Here is a 20,159-nt window from a genome sequence, read left to right as displayed (position 1 = left end):
GCAAAATTGCTGGGTGTTGTAATAGATGAAACACTTTCTTGGTCAAAACACATTAGCAATATGGTGGCTAAGATGGGCTGTGGTACTTCAATGATCAGAAGGTGTAGAAATCTGTTGACTAATGGTACTGCAAAGCTTGTACTACAATCTTTGGTCTTATCCCGCCTGACCTGAACAAACTCCAGTTCGCTCAAAACAGGGTGACACGCCTCGCTCTGTGCTGCTCTGTGAGGAGTAGTGTTGGAGTGATGCATGCCGCGCTGACCTGGATGATAGTGGAACAGAGGATGGCATGTAGCCTGGTAACTTTTTTGTTTAAAATCTGTAATACTGGGAAACCGGAGGGTTTGCACTCACAACTGTACCCAACTAATATGAGACATGGATATAACACAAGGCAAGCATTAGATGATTCATGCTTTACTTTACCTCTACCAAAAACAAATGCTATGAAAAAGGCGGTAATGTATAGAGCAGTTGCTTATTGGAAAAAAAAATGTTTAAAATTGCGCTCATGAATAATGAGTTACATTTTGGTCATTGACTCATTATGGAAATTAGTATAGAAATATAAAGGTGATCGGTGACTTGAGAAAAGTTATGCTATATTATGAGTTAAAATCATATAAATGATTTTGAACTGTTTTGTTCTTATGGACTGACTATGTAATCTGTATTTTATGGTTGGAGAATTGTGATATCTAACTTATGAATATTGAGTGAGCTTTAATTCACTGTTTTGTTCGTTGTGATGTTTTCTTGTGAGTACTTCAATGTTTGTGGTTTTATATTTTTATTTTTACTTTTTGTGTGTGTTTGTATTTTTAATGTTTGGACCCCAGGAAGAGTCTCACTTTGGTGTGTAGACTAATGGGGATCCACAATAAAACAATAGTCAAGCTGCTCCCACAACAGCTCAATGGGGTTGATATCTGGTGACTGCGCTGGTCACTCCATTACAGACAGAATACCAGCTGCCTGCTTCTTCCCTAAATAGTTCTTGCATAATTTGGAGGTGTGCTTTGGGTCATTGTCCTGTTGTAGGAGGAAAGCACTGTCCACAGGGTATGGCATGGTGCTGCAAAATTGAGTGATAGCCTTTCTTATTCAAAATCCCTTTTATCAAATCTCCCACTTTACCAGCCCCAGACCATCATATTACCTCCACCATGCTTGACAGATGGTGTCAGGCACTCTTCCAGCATCTTTTCACTTGTTCTGCGTCTCACAAATGTTCTTCCGTTTGTTTGATTGATTGAAAACTTTATTAACAGATTGCAGAATGGGTACAGTACAGTACAGCTCAATACATACAATTGTTAAGGGGATGCAGACCAGAGAAAGACTTTTGTCTTGTTTACATCAGGGTCCCCCATTTTCAATTAATCATAACATATGACATACACGACATACAGATAGACAGTAGGCCTACTGCTACGTCTATACATTTATGACATACCAGATTTGCAAATACAGTAGTTTGTGATACAAAAAGAGTCTAGAAAAGAGAGTATATACATTTGACGTAGAAACTGTACATTGGAGGTGGGGTGGGGGACTGTACATTGGAGGTGGGTGGGGTGGGGGGTTGGGTAGGAGGGGTGGGTGGGGGACACTGTACAACTGTACAAGCAAACTGTACATTGGAATATTGACAAAACCATGTTTGGTCATTTACTGTACATTGGAGGGGGTTGGGTTAGGACATTTACAGGGGCCAGTTTCGAATTGCAGTCTCCCGTAGGTGTTCTTTGAGAGTGTTTTTGAAAGTGGGTAATGATTCACATTCCTTTACAGCTTTGGGTAGGGCGTTCCACATTGATGTGGCATAATTGCGAAACGTGTTTAGTCCCTTGTTTGAGCCAAATCTGGGTTTAACATGATTTGTGGAGCTCCCTCTGGTGTTGTGGTCGTGGTATTCACTGACCTTTGGGAAGTATTTTGACATGTACATGGGTACCTTGGTCGTGTAGTGTATCTTGTAGACCAGGCCCATTGCAAGTTGCTGTACTCTGTCGTCTACTCTAAGCCATCCTAGGTTGTCAACGTGGGCAGGGGTGAGGTGGGTTCTAGGAGTAAGGTCAAGCAGTAGTCTGACCAGTTTGTTTTGAGATGTTTGTAATTTTGTTTTTAGCGCCTTTGAGGTGCTTTGGTACCATGAGGTGCAAGCATGGTCGTAGTACCCTTGAATGAGTGCTCCTGCCAGTCTTCAGGGTATTCTTGTTTACCAGAGAGGAGATCCGGTACAAGAATCGAGTTCGTTGGTTGACTTTTTTTATTACCTTGGATGCCATTTTGTCACAGGAAAGATACTGTGTGATTCAAACTTCGATTCGTCTGTCCATAACACTTTTTTCCAATCTTCCTCTGTCCAATGTCTGTGTTCTTTTGACCATATTAATATTTTACTTTTATTGGCCAGTCTCTGATATGGCTTTTTCTTTGCCCCTCTGCCTAGAAGGCCAGCATCCCAGAGTCGCCTCTTCACTGTAGACGTTGACACTGGCGTTTTGCGGGTACCATTTAATGAAGCTGCCAGTTCAGGACCTGAGACGTCCATTTCTCAAACTAAAAACTCTAATGTACTTGTCTTCTTGCTCAGTTGTGCGCTGCGGCCTGCCACTTCTCTTTCTACTCTGATTAGAGCCGGTTTGTGCTGTTCTCTGAAGGGAGTAGTAGACACGGTTGTAGGAAATGTTGTTTCTTATCAATTTCTCACATGTAATAGCCTTAATTTCTAAGAACAAGAATAGACTGTCGAGTTTCATATGAAAGTTCTCTTTTTCTGGCCATTTTGAGAGTATAATCGAACCCACAAATGGGATGCTCCAGATACTCAACTAGCTCAAAGGAAGGCCAGTTTTATAGCTTCTCTAACCAGCAAACCCGTTTTCAGCTGTGCTAACGTAATTGCACAAGGGTTTTCGAATCATCCATTAGCTTTCTAACGCGATTAGCAAACACAATGTACCATTAGAACACTGGAGTGATGGTTGCTGGAAATGGGCCTCTATACAGCCATGTATATTCCATTAAAAACCAGACGTTTGCAGCTAGAAGTCATTTACCACATTAACAATGTACATTTCGAAGTGACCCCAAACTTTTGAACGGTAGCGTAGATTGAAAGATTCTTCCAATACCATGTGTCAAGGGATCATGTCATATTAAAACATGCGCATAATAAAGGTTACAATTCCCTTGACATGACTCCATGTAACAACCCATCATCTACTCATTGTACACACATTCCACACGACATTCATAACTCTTACCTCAACGTTTTGTACCTCTTTCTGCATTGTACCTCACCGTTTACCCATTTTTACTGTATTGTATATTCCTCTGTACTTTTTACTTAGTTTCTTTTTTACTGTATCAAGCACACTCGGGGCCTCATACAGAACCAAGCATTTCACCATAAAGTATGTATTTTATTGTGATGATTAAATAAAAAAAAAATTAACTTGAAGTGTTGTTTCTGAACAACTATTGGCAGGACTTACAGTAAAGTAAATGACGAGAGACATTTGAACTGTCAAAGCTGTTTAATAGGTGTCACATGGAGGAAAAAAAGCTCCCACTACTAGAATCCTCGACCAACCTCTGTGGTGCCTGCAGAACACGCTTGCCTCAAGCACTCAAACCACCACCAGCAAGTATTGACATTTATCCATGGGTAATGAACACAGTGACAAGTTGTCTGTTCACAAGTTCAGTGTCAGTCCGGTCATCTTGGAGTCATCCGAGTCCACAGCCCCCTCAAACCTTCAGAGTATCAACACTGGACCAGTCTTGTTCGGCAGGTATAGAAGGTAAACGTGAATCCACACAGATGTTTTTGATTGATGGGAGTGGGGCTAAATGGGATGAAGGAACTATACCAGCGTTATTCTTTTCTGTGGTTTACCTGAGCTCTGGGTGATGGCTGAGTTTAGGCCGCTGCCTCTCCGCCTACGGCATTAAGGAAATCTGCAGCGACAGGCTAGCTAGCGTTCAGCACTACCTATTAGATAGAGGATTTTATAGAGACATCTCCTATACCAAATGTTTCATTAAGAAAAATACACCTGAATTCTCTTTATGTACAACAGAAAAAGAAACATTAACCTGCATATTCAAGATTCATTTTAATATTATGTATATATATTTTCTGTATTAGAAATATCACTATTTTCTGAAATGAGGAACTTCGAACTAGTGTAATAATGATAATTTCACCCATAAATCATTGAAGTACAATATTTACATATATAATACAGAGCCCATTTTATCTGAAACAATATTAAAATAAATGTTCAATAGATAGAACGTTTTCTTTTTTTTGTGTGTGTTTTTATTTTTTATTCTATTTATATTTCAACAACCTTGTCAAGGAGTCCTTGAACACTCCAAAATTGTAAAGCCTCTTTTCCAACAAACTATTAAGTGCAAACAATTTTATTTTTTTTTGTTTTCAAAAAAAAAAAAAAAAACTATGATTGCAGCATCCAGCGTTCAGACAGGGGTCATGACAAGCTATATCCCAAGTGCTTCCAAAATGTCTTCAAACACTTCGCTTTTGTTCCATCACCACTATGGATTCAAATTAATAGAAAAACAGACCAAGAAAAGATGGAGAAAAAAAGGAAACAGTGCAAAAATACTTGAGCTGTGATATTTCTGATCGTGATTAACAACTTTTTTTTGTGAAGGAAGCAAACTGCTCCAATCTCCCTTTGCTGTGAATAATGAGGTTAGACAGTGGCTGCACCAGGGACATCGTCACATCATGGAGCGATACGCTTTGGAGAGATGCATCTCTGCCCTAAAACAAACCCTCATCCTGTTCCCTTGTATGGTGTGCAGATTCATTTTGGAAACAAGATACAGTTGGTATATACGATATCTAAATCTCCTCAGGTGTACACATCAAAAAAAGGTTAGGGAAAGACGTTCACCATACTGCTTACATGTTGTCTAGAATTTTCAGATCCGCAGACAAAAGAAAAAAGCAGGGAACTGGGAGTTTATCATCAGACTAAGCAAGCTGCGAGTTGATAGGGCTAGAGTTGACTCAACAACCCGTCTCCTGGACGTTTTCAAGCTTTTCCTCTCTCTCTCTCCTACTGCACCCCTTTCTTCTCCATACAGTGGGGTGTGACTTGCTACCCTGGCTAGGCCATGGTCGCCATCTGTCCTATCGATCAGCGTGGCAGCTAAAACGGAGCATCCAGGTGGGTCGCAGTGAAGAAGACGATGATGAAGGTGCCGCTGTGTGTGAACAGTGTGAAAAGCAGCTGCAGGGCTGTGGCCAGGTCATCTCAGTCTCTAGAACATACAGCACCCTCCCCCCGGGGAGGGGGGAGGGAGGGAGGGGCTATACTACTGTCCCGCTGGGAGAGTTGGCTGGGTTTTGGGATGATAGTAATCCCTGTGGAAGAAGACATACATTTAATTAAATTTCCACGCACACACAATGATGTGACTTTTTGGCCCTTACTCCGATTATGAGAATCATTTGATTAAGCCGTTTATGACAAGTAGAGAAGTACTCTGCCCAGTCTGCACTTTCCATGCAAAATATGCTATCCCAGTGGCACCCTCCCACGCTATGCGACGTCTCCGCGCAAAGGGTTAAATCCCATCATTCAAAATTACAGTGAGGCTTCTCCCGACGGCAATGTCCCTGCGAGTTTTCCGACTTGCCGAGATGCAAGCAAGCGGCGGTTCTTTTCATTGTGCAATGAAAAAAAATTAAGAGGGGAAGACTGGCGGGGGCCTATTCAGCAGGACTCCTTATTCATCATCCACCATATTCCATTCATGCCACCTCACATCACATGCACATTTTCTGAAGTGTGGAGCTGTACGGCGTTTACATGCCTCAACAAGCCTCCGATAACGCCACCGTCGCTGTGACACTCAGCGTCTCTAATCGCAGCATTGTGACCATATTTGGTGCGACACAGACTTTAGGTCGGTGCGTGCCTTAATAACGGTACTTTCAAAAGAATAGCACAGTGATCAATGTATTAGTGTGTGAATGTAAACATAAGTCATTGATGAAACTGAAAGACAGGAATTTGGATAATAAAATAAATCAAAAAAAATAAAAGCATCATGGTTGGATCATGAGGCACATCATCTAGAGAGGTTGTTTAACCCCAACTATCAACAGACGATGACGAGCTACAGAGAAAAGGAAATTACCCTTTACTTGCACAGAGAATAAAATAGCCTCTGAATGCAGTGAGGGAAAAGACTAAAACAGAAATCAATCTGCTGAGAGTGATTGATTTCAGATGCATCACATCACAGTGTCCATCGGAAGCCTGTCACTCACCACTTTCCCGGGCCTGGCCCATGTGCAAATGAAGCCCTCCTGGCAGGCTGTGACCAGACAGTCTTCCAGGAAGATTAACACAGTGAGTCTCTCGTGAGCGATCTTCTTGCACACCAGCGGCTCCAGCAGGGGCACCTCCTCCATGCGCGGACACAGAGTGGTCCCCAGAGTCTTTGCCGCATCGGCTTTTGCCGTCCGCGCCGAGCTCAGCTGGTTGAGTTTGTCGCTGCTCTTGCTGCTGATGTGACCCATGCTGTGATTGCGCTTATGGTCTTTCTCGTGGCGCTCTTTGCGTGTGTCATGGAGTGATAGAGTGGCAAACTTGCTAACACCGGTGGCAATGAAGGCGCTGTCTATGATGCTGTTGCCCTTGGTGCTGCTGCCAGTGTGGCTGTTGGGGGTGCTGGCCCCAGCTGGATTGGAGGAGTGTGGCAAGCTGTTAGATCGAGGCAGGGAGGCAGGGAGGGAGTTAGCTTGGTTGCCACTATTAGTACTACTGCTTGCACTGCTGTTGCCATTGGTGCCAGAGGGGTTTGTGGTGGCGGCCGTGGTAGCTGCCCCAGTAGCAGGGGGACTGCTGGCACTCATGACATTAGTGTGAGTCCTGGTGCGGGATAGAGGGAGGTGGGGGAAGAGTATGTCCTCAGTAAGATCCCAGAGACACAGTTGGGTGTCTTGGCCCACTGAGCCAAAGCGGTAGGTCACACTTACGGGCCTCCCATCTGTAGAGTTCCTCTTGGAGAGCCGGGACTGGGCACTGTTGGCCCTGTCTCTGCCCGCTCCGAAGTGAATCTGCTCATGAAAGTCCTCGTCGCTGCCGCTAAACTCGGCCGGAGGCTCGCCGTCCTCCACGCTGGTGGTACAGTGGTCGAACGCCACTACGCTCACCCAAGATTTGTGCCCGTGCCCCCGCGCAATCACCCTGCAGTCCGAGAACGACCACACCGTCACTAGGTCGTCCTCCCCACCCGCCACAATGTAGCGTCCGTCCGGGCTCCAGCACACGCACAGCAAGCCGCCAAAGTAGCTCTTCATGGTCCCGTGGAGTTCTGCGGCGTCAAAGCCGAACACCCTCAAGAAACCGTCCTGGCTAGCGCAGGCCAGAAACTTGCCGTCTGGGGAGAAGGCAAACTCGTTGAGGGTCCCCTCGCCCACCGTCCAGCGGAGTAAGGGGTTGCGCGCCGACTTGCTCTTGCAGGTGTGCACAGCGTAGTTTTCGCCCTGCTTGAGGAGCTGGTAGTGTGGCGGCGTAGTGCCACACGTGTGTTCCACGTTATACAGGTACATGCTGCCACTCGAGTGGGCCACCAGGAACAAGCTCTCGGAGCCGGGGACCCATCGCACGCACGTCACCCGCGACTTGTCAATTAGTCTCTGAGAGAAAGAGGAGACAGACACAGGCTGGTCAGGGAGAAGCAACACCTTTTATCAGTATTCTGTTGCTATTCCGTTGCTAGAGGAACAGCTTTGGTCCATGTTTATTTCCTGTCGGCAACTGTATTAACAACTCAAGATTCAAGATTGTTTATTGTCATATGCACAGTTAAACAGACAGTTTGCCATACAATGAAAATCTTACTTTGCTAGTCCGCCCTTCACACAAAATCACACAATACTTAACTTAAACATATTTAAATACAAGCGAGCGCTAGAAAATAAGGTAAAAATAGATAAATAATATATACAAGGCACAGTGAGTAACATTGCACGTTCCGATCAGTATTTACATATAAGAAAACGTAACAAACATTGCAACAGGAAATACAAAGGGGCCTATTTAGAATGTTTATGTTGTCAAGTTACAAAAGGTCTTGCAATCATCCCTGGTGCCATAGAGGCGAAGTCCCTCCCCTTCCACTAACCACCATGGGAATCTATTTCAGGAAGAGTATGTACGGTAGTCAATGGAAGAGTGTACGGTAGTCAATGGAAGAATATGTACGGTAGTCAATGGAAGAGTATGTACGGTAGTCAATGGCGAGAGACAAATCATCTTTTGATCTAGTTTGAGTTGTGCCATGATACACGTATGACGTTTGTCAATAAAATAAATCTTTATTGATAGCTTTTGATGCTATAACGTAACGTTAGCTAGCCAACAATTACACTTTTAAATTGACAAAGATCATATGTAATTCATGGCACAATACAAAAACGGGATAAAAAAATTATTCATACGTTATGAACATTCATATTTCTTCTGAAATAGGGTCCCATGGCGGTTCAGCAGAATGGGGCGGACTTTGGCTCTCTATAGACATGGGCGTCAAGTACTATGTGACGGTAATACTGATGCACAGTCAAAAGGCAACACCAATGGCTGATGCTCAGCAGGTGAGAAATCGTGTCTGCATGACAAAATATCTTAGTACTTTTCGGGAGTAGCAAAGCACTCTCTGGTATGTTTTTGTCATAGGCTTTAGTGTAAAAGAATGAAACTCAAGTCGGACAGAGTTGACCGGAATAAACCCACCTCTTCATTGAAGAGCTTGCTGGTTTCCTTCTTGATGGGGTCAATAAGCTGCACCTGGCCGGCAGAAAAGCCCACAAGCAGGGAGACGCTCTCCGCTGTGGCCGTGAGCGGGTTGAAGTCATGACACGTCGGCTGCGTTCCTTTGTATATCCTCTTGTCAATGGGTTTACTCAGGTCAGCAGCCTAAGAAGGGTGTGAAACACACAAGAATCAAAATTATCATCCACTCCAGAGTCTGAAAGGAACCTGAGGCAGCGCCTATTTCTAGTTCTCTGTTGAATCACAAGAATATTACTGTTGTACAATGTGAATACCAATTAGGGCTGCAACGATTAGTCGACGACGTCAATCATAAAAATTTGTTGATGCGGAATTTTAGTGTCGATGCGTCGTATAAAAAGTAAACAGAGAGCCGGTAACGTTCATTCAAAACTGCGCAAATGCACTACAGGAAGTGCTGGGGCAGTATCATTTCCCTTGTCTGCCATGACTGCATTCTGTGTACTAACGACAGAAGAAGAAAGCTGCACGAGCAAGCACCCTGGAACCGTGATGACAGCTACTCGGATCATTGGTAAGTTTGAGCTTACATGTTGGAAAACAGAATGTCTCATGGATAATGCTTGCTAAGCGAACTCTATTTCAGTTAATATGTTGTTGAAGCTCCGTGTCCACCAACTACTATATTGTAACGTTAGCAAACGTTAAACAGCGCCAAGCTTACAGCCTACTAGAGCACACTAGAGCTTGGCTAGGCTACGCCTACCGTGTTTACAGCTCCGTGAATTAGCACCAAGTGTCGTATTTTTGCAGACTGGAGTATTAATTAGGTAAGTTAAGATAGCTAATGCCAACGTCCACTGTCTATATAGCGCTATGGTCTAGACTAGGCTGCTTTTTTTTCTCAGTTGAAAAAAGTTGAACTTTTTGGGCTAAGACTGCAGAGACAGGGAACGCTAGCTATCTTATATCTGATGATTTATAAGTTTGCTATAGCAATGCAATCACGGGGTTCCTTTATGGACGCTGTCATTTGTAAATGGTGTGTTCCTCTGCATGAGATCAGAGTAAGACACACACATAGCTCCTCTCACTCACACAGCAAACAAAAGTCCTAGAAGTCTGTCTGATCTGACTCATCCTCCTCTCCTCTCCCCTTACAGCTGTTGGAGATGGTGGAGCCTAGTGAGGGATTGTGTCCATAGCGGAAATCTTTTTCAAGGCGGACCGCTTTGAAAAGCAAAAAAAAAGAAGCTCAGAGCGGTTTCCTGAGTCTCGCGACTGCCGCGGCTCCACCACTTGCTCGATGTTGATTGGTCGGTCAAAAAAAGTTACCTTGATGAGCACGCTACTCTCCAAAAGTTGAACTAGTTTCAACTTTAAGCGCTGGGAGCGCTCCGCCCAAAAACGCTGCCGCAGAGAGCGCTAAAACGCAAGGCGCGGCGCTGGGAAAAGGAGCGTGCCTGTCGCGTCTGTAGCATAGAAATTAATGACAGAAAGGAGCTGACAACTCATAAAACGTCCGCTATGGACACAAGCCCTGAGTGGATCCACATCACCCCCCTGGACCAGGTTAACAGCCCCATCAGAACCAGTGCTGGGGCAGAGGCTGCTACTTTTAACACTTTGAGTGCCAGCCACGGCATAATTCGTTATTTCATGCCAACCGTTCAGTGCCAGAAACGAGCTATGCTAGGGCTGGGCGATATGGCCTAAATATGATATCACGATATTTTCTGACCTTTCGGCGATACACGATACACATCACGATGTTTTTCTTTTTGACCCCAAACAATTCATTATGAGGCTTACCAAGACAGTATTTGATTTTGCAAGCTAACATTAAAGACAAAATAAAATACCCATGCATTTAGCATTTTTATATTATATATTAGATTTAGATTATTAGATTATATATTGCATATATTTAGCAATGAGATATTATATGATTTAGATATGAAATATGATGAATTGAAAATGGGGGACCCTGATGTAAACAAGACTAAAGTCTTTCTCTGGTCTGCATCCCCTTAACAATTGTATGTATTGAGCTGTACTGTACCCATTCTGCAATATGTTAATAAAGTTTTAAATCAATCAATCAATCAATCAATCAATCAATCAATAGCATTTTAATGAAACTACTGTATATATGTATGTCTCTAAATGTTTTGATGAATTGAAAATGGAGGACCCTTATGTAAAAAAGTCGAAAGTCTTTTTCTGGTCTTCATCCTCCTGTACTGTATTGTACCCATTCTGCAACCCTTTAACAAAGTCTTCACTCATTCATTCTGACGGAAACATATAATTTTGATTGACAGTCGAGTCTGCCAATTACGTCACAGCGCTTGCACCCGCCCTGCTGTTCTTAGCACCAATCGGCAAGCTCCTAGTTTTTTACTTCCTGAATGTCCTGTGGCTGAACAACGTCAACAAAGCTACTAACGTTAGCTCCCCGCGGCCGTCGAGTAGGAGACCAGTGCTCAACAGGATGACTAAATGAGGCATAATGATTTTACTACAACGAATGTTATAATAAAAGCCTTTCCATACATCTGTCTGATTGAAAACTTTATTAACAGACCGCGGAATGGGCATATCTCAGCACGGGCTGAGATATGAACGAGTAACGTGTGGACAGATTGACGCGACACAATCCTCTTGGGCAAAACATCACGATATCCACGATACGTTGAAAAAGTGTATCGTTAATGAACTGTACCCGATATTTATATAATATCGTCATATCGCCCAGCCCTAAGCTATGCCGTTTTTTTTAATCGTTATTATTAGCAATTTCCATTCATATTTCATCAATCTAGCCTCACGTTACCAGTGGCATTCTCTCTGAGCTCGAATTGGGAAAAGACCGCCCCCTATCGTCTCCCGGATGGTACTGCACCCCTTTGGATTGGATTGAATGAAACGCATGGGAAAAAAAGAGTCCAGAATCCAACTTTTTACTTCTCAGGCAAGTAACCCGAGCCGATCGGACTCATTGTGGACCATCAGAACAGCGTGGAATATATATTTCCAGTACCCAGGGTTGGATCAATAAACGCGATCGATATTTGGAATGGCTAATCAGGAATTGGAATAATCTTTTTGGAGAACATCTGATCTGAGGTAAGGAATCTATTTTACCAGTATTGGGATAATCAGAGCTGTTTTCACCTATATATCAACGTGTCCCATATGTGTGTGTGTGGCTGTGAGTGTGTGTAGCTGATCAGGAAATGAGAATAGATTTTTCAGCCCGCTTCTATAGCGTGCATAAGTACACATATATACTATCGATAATCTAGCATTTATTTGAAAACTATTCATAAATAGGCTGAAAAATGACAACATGTTTTGTGTATTCCAGTGTATTCCAGTAAAGGGCGATTATCACAGAATCTTCTGAAAGTTAAGAAACAAGCGTTTTTCAAAATGGTATAAAACGGAAATGAAACGAATAAAAAAACAATCCGTTTCGACAATGTTGACTGCAAACAAGTCATTGATAAGCGACGGCCATATTAGACACATAGCCATAATTTAAGATATATAGTTTATGCGTTCGCAAATATGAGAGAGAGCTCCATCATTGAAGTGGGTGGCGGCATTCAACAGGGTAAATGGGAAACGGAGGCCGGCACTGAAAGTGTTAAAACATTATTTGCACATTATCTTTACATTTAAACTTGCATTTTAATTTGTATTATTTAATTTGTTTTCATTATGATCGATTGTTGTATTTGTTATTAAAATACATTTGATTAAGCAAGTAGCTTAACACATTCTGCGCCAAGAACGAGTTAACTCGTTATTGCCCGCCAATCGAATAACGCCAATAACTAGTTTACTCGTTTTTATGATCGTTATTTCTTTTATTAGCTATATCTATTCATAATTAATGGCTGCAGCCTCTGCAGACCCTGGTGAATGTGTCTGAGCTGGCAGACGGTCAACACCGCCCTCTACTGCCTTGTGGAGCTATTGCACTCCATTGGAAACGGTCTGGTGTGTTTTCTGAACCGATCTGAGCCGTGGGGGCGGGGTTTAAATACTCAGGCGAGGCAGGCCTTTACAACGATGGCATGGAACACTAACCCTGCCAGCCCGTTCATGTGTAACGCTCGGTAATGTCGGGGACAGGAACGCTGTGGATAACTGGAATGGCGATCAGATAATTGGATTGTTTTTTTCAGAGATATATATATAGTAAGAACACTATATATAAAATCTTGCGTTGACCTGATATTTCTTTCTCCCGCTGTCAAAGCTATCTGTGTGGACCGTGTTGTGCTTTTTACCGTTGGCTGCGGTGGGGGGGGGGGGGGGGGGGGGGGGGGCGAGCGCCCCGCTACGAGGGACATTTCATGTATGCACGAAGAGACATAATTACGTGACAACTGGATTACACTAAAATGCCTTTTTCTCGTCTTTTCCTGGAATTACTCAGAATCACTCAAACTATACTCATATTCAAAACGGTATAAAACGGAAATGTACGGATGAAAAAACAATCTGTTTATTGCATGTTGACCAGACGCAACTCACCGACAGTCGACGGCGTTATTAGATCCATAGCTATAATATAAAATATAGTTTTAGGACTCGCAAGTTTGGCATTCTAAAACTATATCCATTGAATAACACACTGGCGCTGAAGGTCATCAGCGCCGCCTGCTGCTGGCGTCCAATGTGTTCATTAAGATCCAAATTCAAATGTTTCATGAGTCCTTAGCAAATTTTTTGCTATGGGATCATGTTAAGGCAGAGGAAGGGTGACATTCACAGGTGTGCAGACTTGAGCATGTGAGGTAAAACATGCACTGGAGCCCTGAAAATTTGCCACGCCCACAGGAAACAGAGATGGAGGGTAGAGCTGCCGCGATAACCGCATTACCGCGGTATCGCTGTTGCATCACGCTCACCGCAGAGTTAGGCTGAATACCGCGTCACCGCTGTTTATCATAATAATAAAGTTGGCTTGCGGCTTGCGGCTCTGCAGATATACCCTACTCGGTTCCAAGCGACCCTATTGGGTAGAAGTGGTACCAGAAAAGTCATGTGAAACATTGCAGACCACTGACTGGTCAGAAGAGAGACGCGTCACACTTTGTAGCCTCTGAACAAAAACAGAACGCCGCCATCTTTACTGCCTCGCTAAGGATGCATTTCATTCAGGATTTGTTTGCGACAGAACCAAGTGCAATAAACAAAAAAGAATGGATTCACTGTGTATTCTGCCTTATTTATTGATGAAACAAAACCGACATCAACCCAATTTACCACCGAGCGGAGAGTTTAGTGTCACAACAAGATCGCTGATGTGTTAAGTTTGTTGTTGTTATTAGCCTAATACTACCGTCAGCCGATATACACAAGAGGTAACGTTAAACCCGGGTTTGCTTGGTAGAATACACAATGAGAGGTAACGTTAGCTTTGGCAGAATAGACGCAACGAGAGTCTGGTTAATGTTGTTATTGATTGATTGATTGATTGAAACTGTGTTAAACTCTGGCTTGCTGCAAGCCCTCGGACATCTATGCCCACGGAGCTTTCAGTGTACACAAGCGAGCGGCCCCGCCTGCATCCCCACACGGAGACAAACGGAGTAGTACCTGGCTGCAGTGGAAAAGGAACGAAGTACCAGGTGCCTAAAGCGGGTCGAGTCGAGTAGGTACTATGCAGTGGAAAAGCGCCATTAGACTAGAGGCAGGCTATAAGAGTAGACTACTAAAAAAAAAAAAATGCATTCAAACTTTTTTTTTTTTTTTGTGCGCACTGTGCGGTAATAACCGCGGCGGTAGGAAATATTTCGCAAATTCGTGCGGTAAGGAAAATATCAATACCGCGGCAGCTCTAATGGAGGGTGTGACAGAAATAATCGTTAGATTAGTTGACTAATCAAAAAAATAAGACAGATTAGGCGACTACCAAAATAATCGTTAGTTGCAGCCCTAATACAAATTGCTTCAATTCCCTGCCTTTTGGAACTCAAAAACCTCAGCTCTCAACCTCAACTCCCACAGAGCACCACACCTAGTTTATATTGTTTCCACTGGGAAATGGGTAAAGCAAGTTCATTGTAGGGGTGCACCGATGTATCGGTCGGGTATCGGTATCGGCCGATAAGTGCCTTGTTGACTGCAATCGGCCTATCGGCCGATAAGCTTGAATGTGCCGATGGCAGTAGCCGATAAATATCCATCAGTTTGTGTAGCGTCAAGACAAAAAAAGTTCACTCGCGACCTGCACAACGCCGTCCCCAGTCCCCCCCACACACACACAAGCTACTGCATCAAAGTTACTACTTATGATTAACAAGGCATTCGTTTTGTGGCATTAACGTTATATAGTTAGTGTTACACGTTCAATAACATCAGCATATTATTTACCCGAACGTAGCAAGCGTTCATACTAGCTCAGGTCCTTCCGTTGCTCACAGAGCCCTGAGTTTTACCCATTCTGCAATCTGTTAATAACGTTTTCAATCAGACACATATATAGAAAGGCTTTGTTTTATTATAACATTAGTTGCAGTAAAATCATTATGCCTCATTTAAGTCATCCTGCGGAGCTAAAAGCTAAACGTCGGCCGCGCCGTGTTGTTGTTGTTCTAGAAAATTTTTGTTCTCGTCAAAATCAATGGCGGACAAAAGCAGAAGTAAAAAATGTATACGCGCTTGCCGATTGGTGGTAACAGCAGAGGCGGGTGCAAGCGGTGTGTGACGTAATTGGCAGAATCGACTGTCAATCAAAATTTCATTGGTTGAGTGACAATAGTATCTAGCTGCAGCCCAGCAGACCTGTAGACCATGCTGGGAGAACTAGTATCTAGCTGCAGCCCTGCAGAACATACTGGGAGAGAGATAGTGCTATTTCTTGATGTTTCCTTTTTTTAAGTAAGTAAAGAGGCCTATGTTCATATCGGTGAGCACAATTTGTAAGACAAATATACAGTAGTTTCATAAAAAAAATATATATATTACAAAAAGAAATATTAAAAAAAAAAAAAAGTGCCACAAATATCGGTATCGGCCGATTGTGTTAGTTGAACAATCGGTATCGGTGGCAAATTTTCATATCGGTGCATCCCTAGTTCATTGTATTGCATTACATTGACAGGAAACGTGGCATGAAATGGGGGGGGGGGGGGAGAATATAACTGACAATGGCATGTCAGACCCAATACAGATGGGTGCAACATAGAGCTATTATTATTATTTCAATTCCACTGAGACCCTCCTCCAAGGTGACCTTGAACTCTATTCCAACACGTTGACATGTTACTATTTTTCATCACAAAGAAAATTATTATCTCAAAACTCTGAAAAGTTATACAGGAAGGAACAATGGAAAATTCAGCTTTCACTTCAAACAAAAACATGGCCAAGATAACAAGCCTAACAAGAAGCATGGGTAGCTGCAAGCCCAGGGTTGGGGTCTTGAAAGGGCACAAGGCACTGCGTTCCGGCAGCATGACGGTAATGAAGTCTGAAACACTGGAAGTCATTATCCCAAAAGAAGAGAAAGGCAACAGCAAAGAAGGTAGGTTAGCCTGCAGTGCCTGTGTCTACCAACAGGTGGATGGGGTGGGGAGGCACAACAGATTTACAGTAGATCACAGAAGGAAGATAGAAAATGACATGAATTAAGTTAATCTGTTATTCAACAGCTGGTGGTATAAGCTCACCGGAGTGTGGTAAGCCACATCTAAAACACTACAAAACGGGCGGCCGGGTGGCGCAGCGGTCTAAGCGTCTGCCTCTGCCCACCACCACAGACACAGTGGGATCGAATCCAGCTGTGGTGCTTCCGGGTTGGCCGACCGTCCATAGTCCATACTAACACAATTGTGTGAGAGTGTTAGAGGGTGGGAAAACCCGGCGAGGGTGGGTCCTGGTCATTGTAAAACAGCGACTCCTACAGATCGGTCGGGGCGCCTGCACAGCGAGGTCGGATCCTGGGGGAGGTAGTGTCCTCCACACGTTAAGTGAGAGTCCGCGCTGCCAGGTGAAAAGAAGTGGGGATTGGCTACACATGTGTCGGAGGAAGCATGCGATAGTCTCCGCCCTCGCAGACCGACGGTAGAGGGCAGAGCACGCAACAACCAGGTAGGGGATTGGGAATTGGCAGAACGACTAACATTGGGATGGGAGAAAAACGGAAAAAGAAAGGGGGGGGAAAGAGAAAAGTATATATTTTTTTTTAAAACTACAAAACAAGATGACAGTGTGGCGCGCTGGTTTGTAGTAAGTTGCATTCTACAAAGCATTATTAATTGTTCTTTAAAAAGTAGCTATATGTGTAAACTTCACCACATTCTCTACAGATGAATTAGCCTGACGGTCACCATACTGAAAATAAGAGCAAGGAGGATGAACGTGAGCATAAATCGAAAGGTTAGGCTTTAGCCTATCAGAAATAATAGAGTAAAATAAAGACATGGACTAGATCAACAGAGGGGACAGGTATGTGCTACCAGAGGGGCTGACAGCTGGATGCTTTAGTCTCTCTGTCGGTCTAGTGGTGGTTACGGGAGGCAGGGAGAAAGTGTATTTGGATAAAGATGCACTGCCATCAGTTGTGTCAAACTGAGGCAACTAATTAAATTATTCTTTGTCCGAAACTCAAGTGTAAGGCTGCTGCTAAGCCTGGTTGTGGTGCTAACAGGACACTAGTGCAAACTTGGGTTTTATTCATCAGAAGCATGACAGCCAGGACATTATCATGGGACAGCCCACAGCTAGACCTAAATGTTATTGAGGGAAAGGCAGTCCAACTAGGACCAGGACCAAAGCATGGTATTCAATGCCCAATCTGTTAGGGAGATAGATGGCACACTGCTTGTCCAAGTCAGCCACAAAATTAAAACGCCCTGCAAATGAAGCTACTTCGTTTAGTTTATTGTTTAGTTTGTCAGGGACCATGCATGTACAACATACATTCATCTCAATTAATGAGATGCACTGCACCAGATTTAGCTATTAGCTATGTTACATCTTGCAGAGGGGTTGACACTGTACTACTGTGTGTTAATGGTGGAGTTGATAAACAATCTAATGTCATAAGAGTCAATCACTGAAAAAAGTAAAACAATCTTTGAAGTAAGTAGTAGTAGTAGTGCTGTTCTCTGACCAGTTTTTCTCTAAAAGGTTAGGTCATTTGAATGTTGTAAAGTCATGAGGGCTGACCACTGACCAGCTTTTGCATGTTTGTCTATTCTACCAGGCACTTAAAGCATGTTAAAAACCAGAGGCTGAATTTTTACTGTGGCCTTAGAACATTAAGTTATGTTCCCCCACCATCTTAACAGGCGTGCCTATACTCCGACGTGTAATGAGTCACAGCAAGATGTCAAGAGAATGACAGAGTGATCACACAACATTCCCTGTCTCTAGACAATGTATCCTAACAGCAAGATGTCAAGAGAATGACAGAGTGATCACACAACATTCCCTGTCTAGACAATGTATCCTAAAGTGACCCATTGGGCTGCCAGTCTTCAGAGTCACTGCTGCAACCGACACGGCTTAATTATATATATAAAATAACTCCAAATTCCAATCCTGTGTCATATTCTTGGCTATTTTGAGTGAAAGTCTGGTAAGAACAAAACCACTGCTAATTTGTGATGAACTCCCTCTGGGGGCATATTCCTAATGTGGTCGTGTTGGTGTGAAAGATGACAAAGACTGCCCTGTTTAAGAGAAGAGTAGCGGATAATTTAGATGCATGACTTCTAGTCAACATGAAGGTAGCCTAAAACTGCTGGGCAGCTTAAAAAAGCATCAACATTATCACAACAACAATCACAAGTGGGGAAGAATATCGCTTGCTACGAGGATATTATGTGTATACAACCACAAACTGGTCCACTTCACACTGCATCACATCCACTCCCAAAATCCTGACAGCTGAGCTCACACTGCATTACATCATCTCAAATACCAGACAAAGTCTAGCATAGTCAAGGGTACATAGGTATACAGTGTAGGCCATATGACAACCTTTTTCTGAGTATTATAAGGCTATACACACACCTTCAGCAAGGTTACCATTGGCATTGGGGACCCTGATGTAAACAAGACGAAAGTCTTTCTCTGGTCTGCATCCCCTTAACAATTGTATGTATTGAGCTGTACTGTACTGTACCCATTCTGCAATCTGTTAATAAACTTTTCAATCAATCAATCAATCAATCATGTATTGTATTGCACTGTATCCCCTCACGTGCTCCAGTGGCAGTGATAACACTAAAAGGGGCAATAGTGTTGAATATGTACTGAAAAAGTACAATGAATGCCTTCTTCGGTTCAAAAATAAAGTAGTTGATATCCATGCATAGCTAAACGCGCAACGGAAAGATGAGTAGACAACCACGTCCCCACAGCAACGTTCGCCTCAACGTGACGGCATCGCTGACTGACAGTTGTAAACATGTCAACTCATTGGAGCCATTCCCCCACACATCCACCAAGGTTAAAGCGTGCAAATGCCAAGAGCAAGGCAGTTTCGAGATAATCTCGTGTCAGAATAGCCAAATCAGCTAGCCAGTGACTGTAGACCAGACAAAGACTATTTGGATGTACACTGTGCAGATGACCAGCACATATCGGACGAGGTGCGGGCAAAACAAACTGTGGCGATGCTAGCTGGGAATGCTAACTAAGTTAGCTAGGTCAGCTAAATGGCCTTGTCTGGCTATCTGCGCACTTTAGTCAAACTAAAGCTACAGACACAGTGACGATGCAATACATTTGGATATGCAGACGAGAGTCGTGACAGTACAGGCTTTGTCATTGTAATGCTGTTTACCTTTCTCACGCCTTTGTAGATATAAAAGTACAGTTCCCGGCCCACATTGAAACAGATTCGGTCGCCGTTACCGGACTGATCGTTTACATTAACGAAGGAGACTTTCACGGGATTAGAGCCCTGCGAGTTAAAAGGCACCCTGTTTGGGCGGCTGTATTCTGAGTGAGTGAGGAGTTTATAGACGCCTTCCCGAGTAGTGAATTGAGTTTTAATTTCGTTCATCTCCTTCCCTCCTCCCTCCGCCGCCATCTTGAAAATTGGCGTTCATCCTGTCCAAAGCCCGGATCTGACCAACAGAGCATGCGCGTTCCACTGTGGAGGCTAGAAGCCATGCGCTCAGATGTCATCGGCATGAACAACAAATGGACCAACAATCACATGAACCTGTTATCTAATGATAAACGTGTGTCTAGTCCCACATAATGAAATGTCTGTCTGGTGAATGTAACTTGAGACCACAGAGACAGCCTATACTATGTGTTACAATCTGAGATATAGCTCTGGCCTGGGGTCAGAAGTATAGGTAGAAATAGCCCACAAAAAGT

The 20,159-nt window shown here is 43.4% G+C and overlaps 1 protein-coding gene across 1 annotated transcript; it reads right to left on the bottom strand.

Moving 5' to 3' along the window:
* Positions 1-3,536: 3,536 nt before the first annotated feature.
* LOC311229278 (WD repeat-containing protein 20-like) lies at positions 3,537-19,866 on the bottom strand. The gene is made up of 4 exons (XM_084315348.1): positions 19,615-19,866; positions 8,799-8,981; positions 6,326-7,699; positions 3,537-5,413 (listed from the first exon to the last, which is right to left on the bottom strand). The coding sequence occupies exons 1-4, from the start codon at positions 19,861-19,863 to the stop codon at positions 5,360-5,362; spliced, it is 1,860 nt and encodes a 619-aa protein (XP_084171474.1). The 5' UTR covers positions 19,864-19,866; the 3' UTR covers positions 3,537-5,359.
* Positions 19,867-20,159: the final 293 nt, after the last annotated feature.

The sequence above is a fragment of the Notolepis coatsorum genome, assembly GCF_963971535.1.
Source record: "Notolepis coatsorum genome assembly, chromosome: 5".
Lineage (NCBI taxonomy): Eukaryota > Metazoa > Chordata > Actinopteri > Aulopiformes > Paralepididae > Notolepis > Notolepis coatsorum.
The sequence above is the reverse complement of the archived record's forward strand: the minus strand, read 5'-3'. Positions and strand labels throughout refer to the sequence as shown.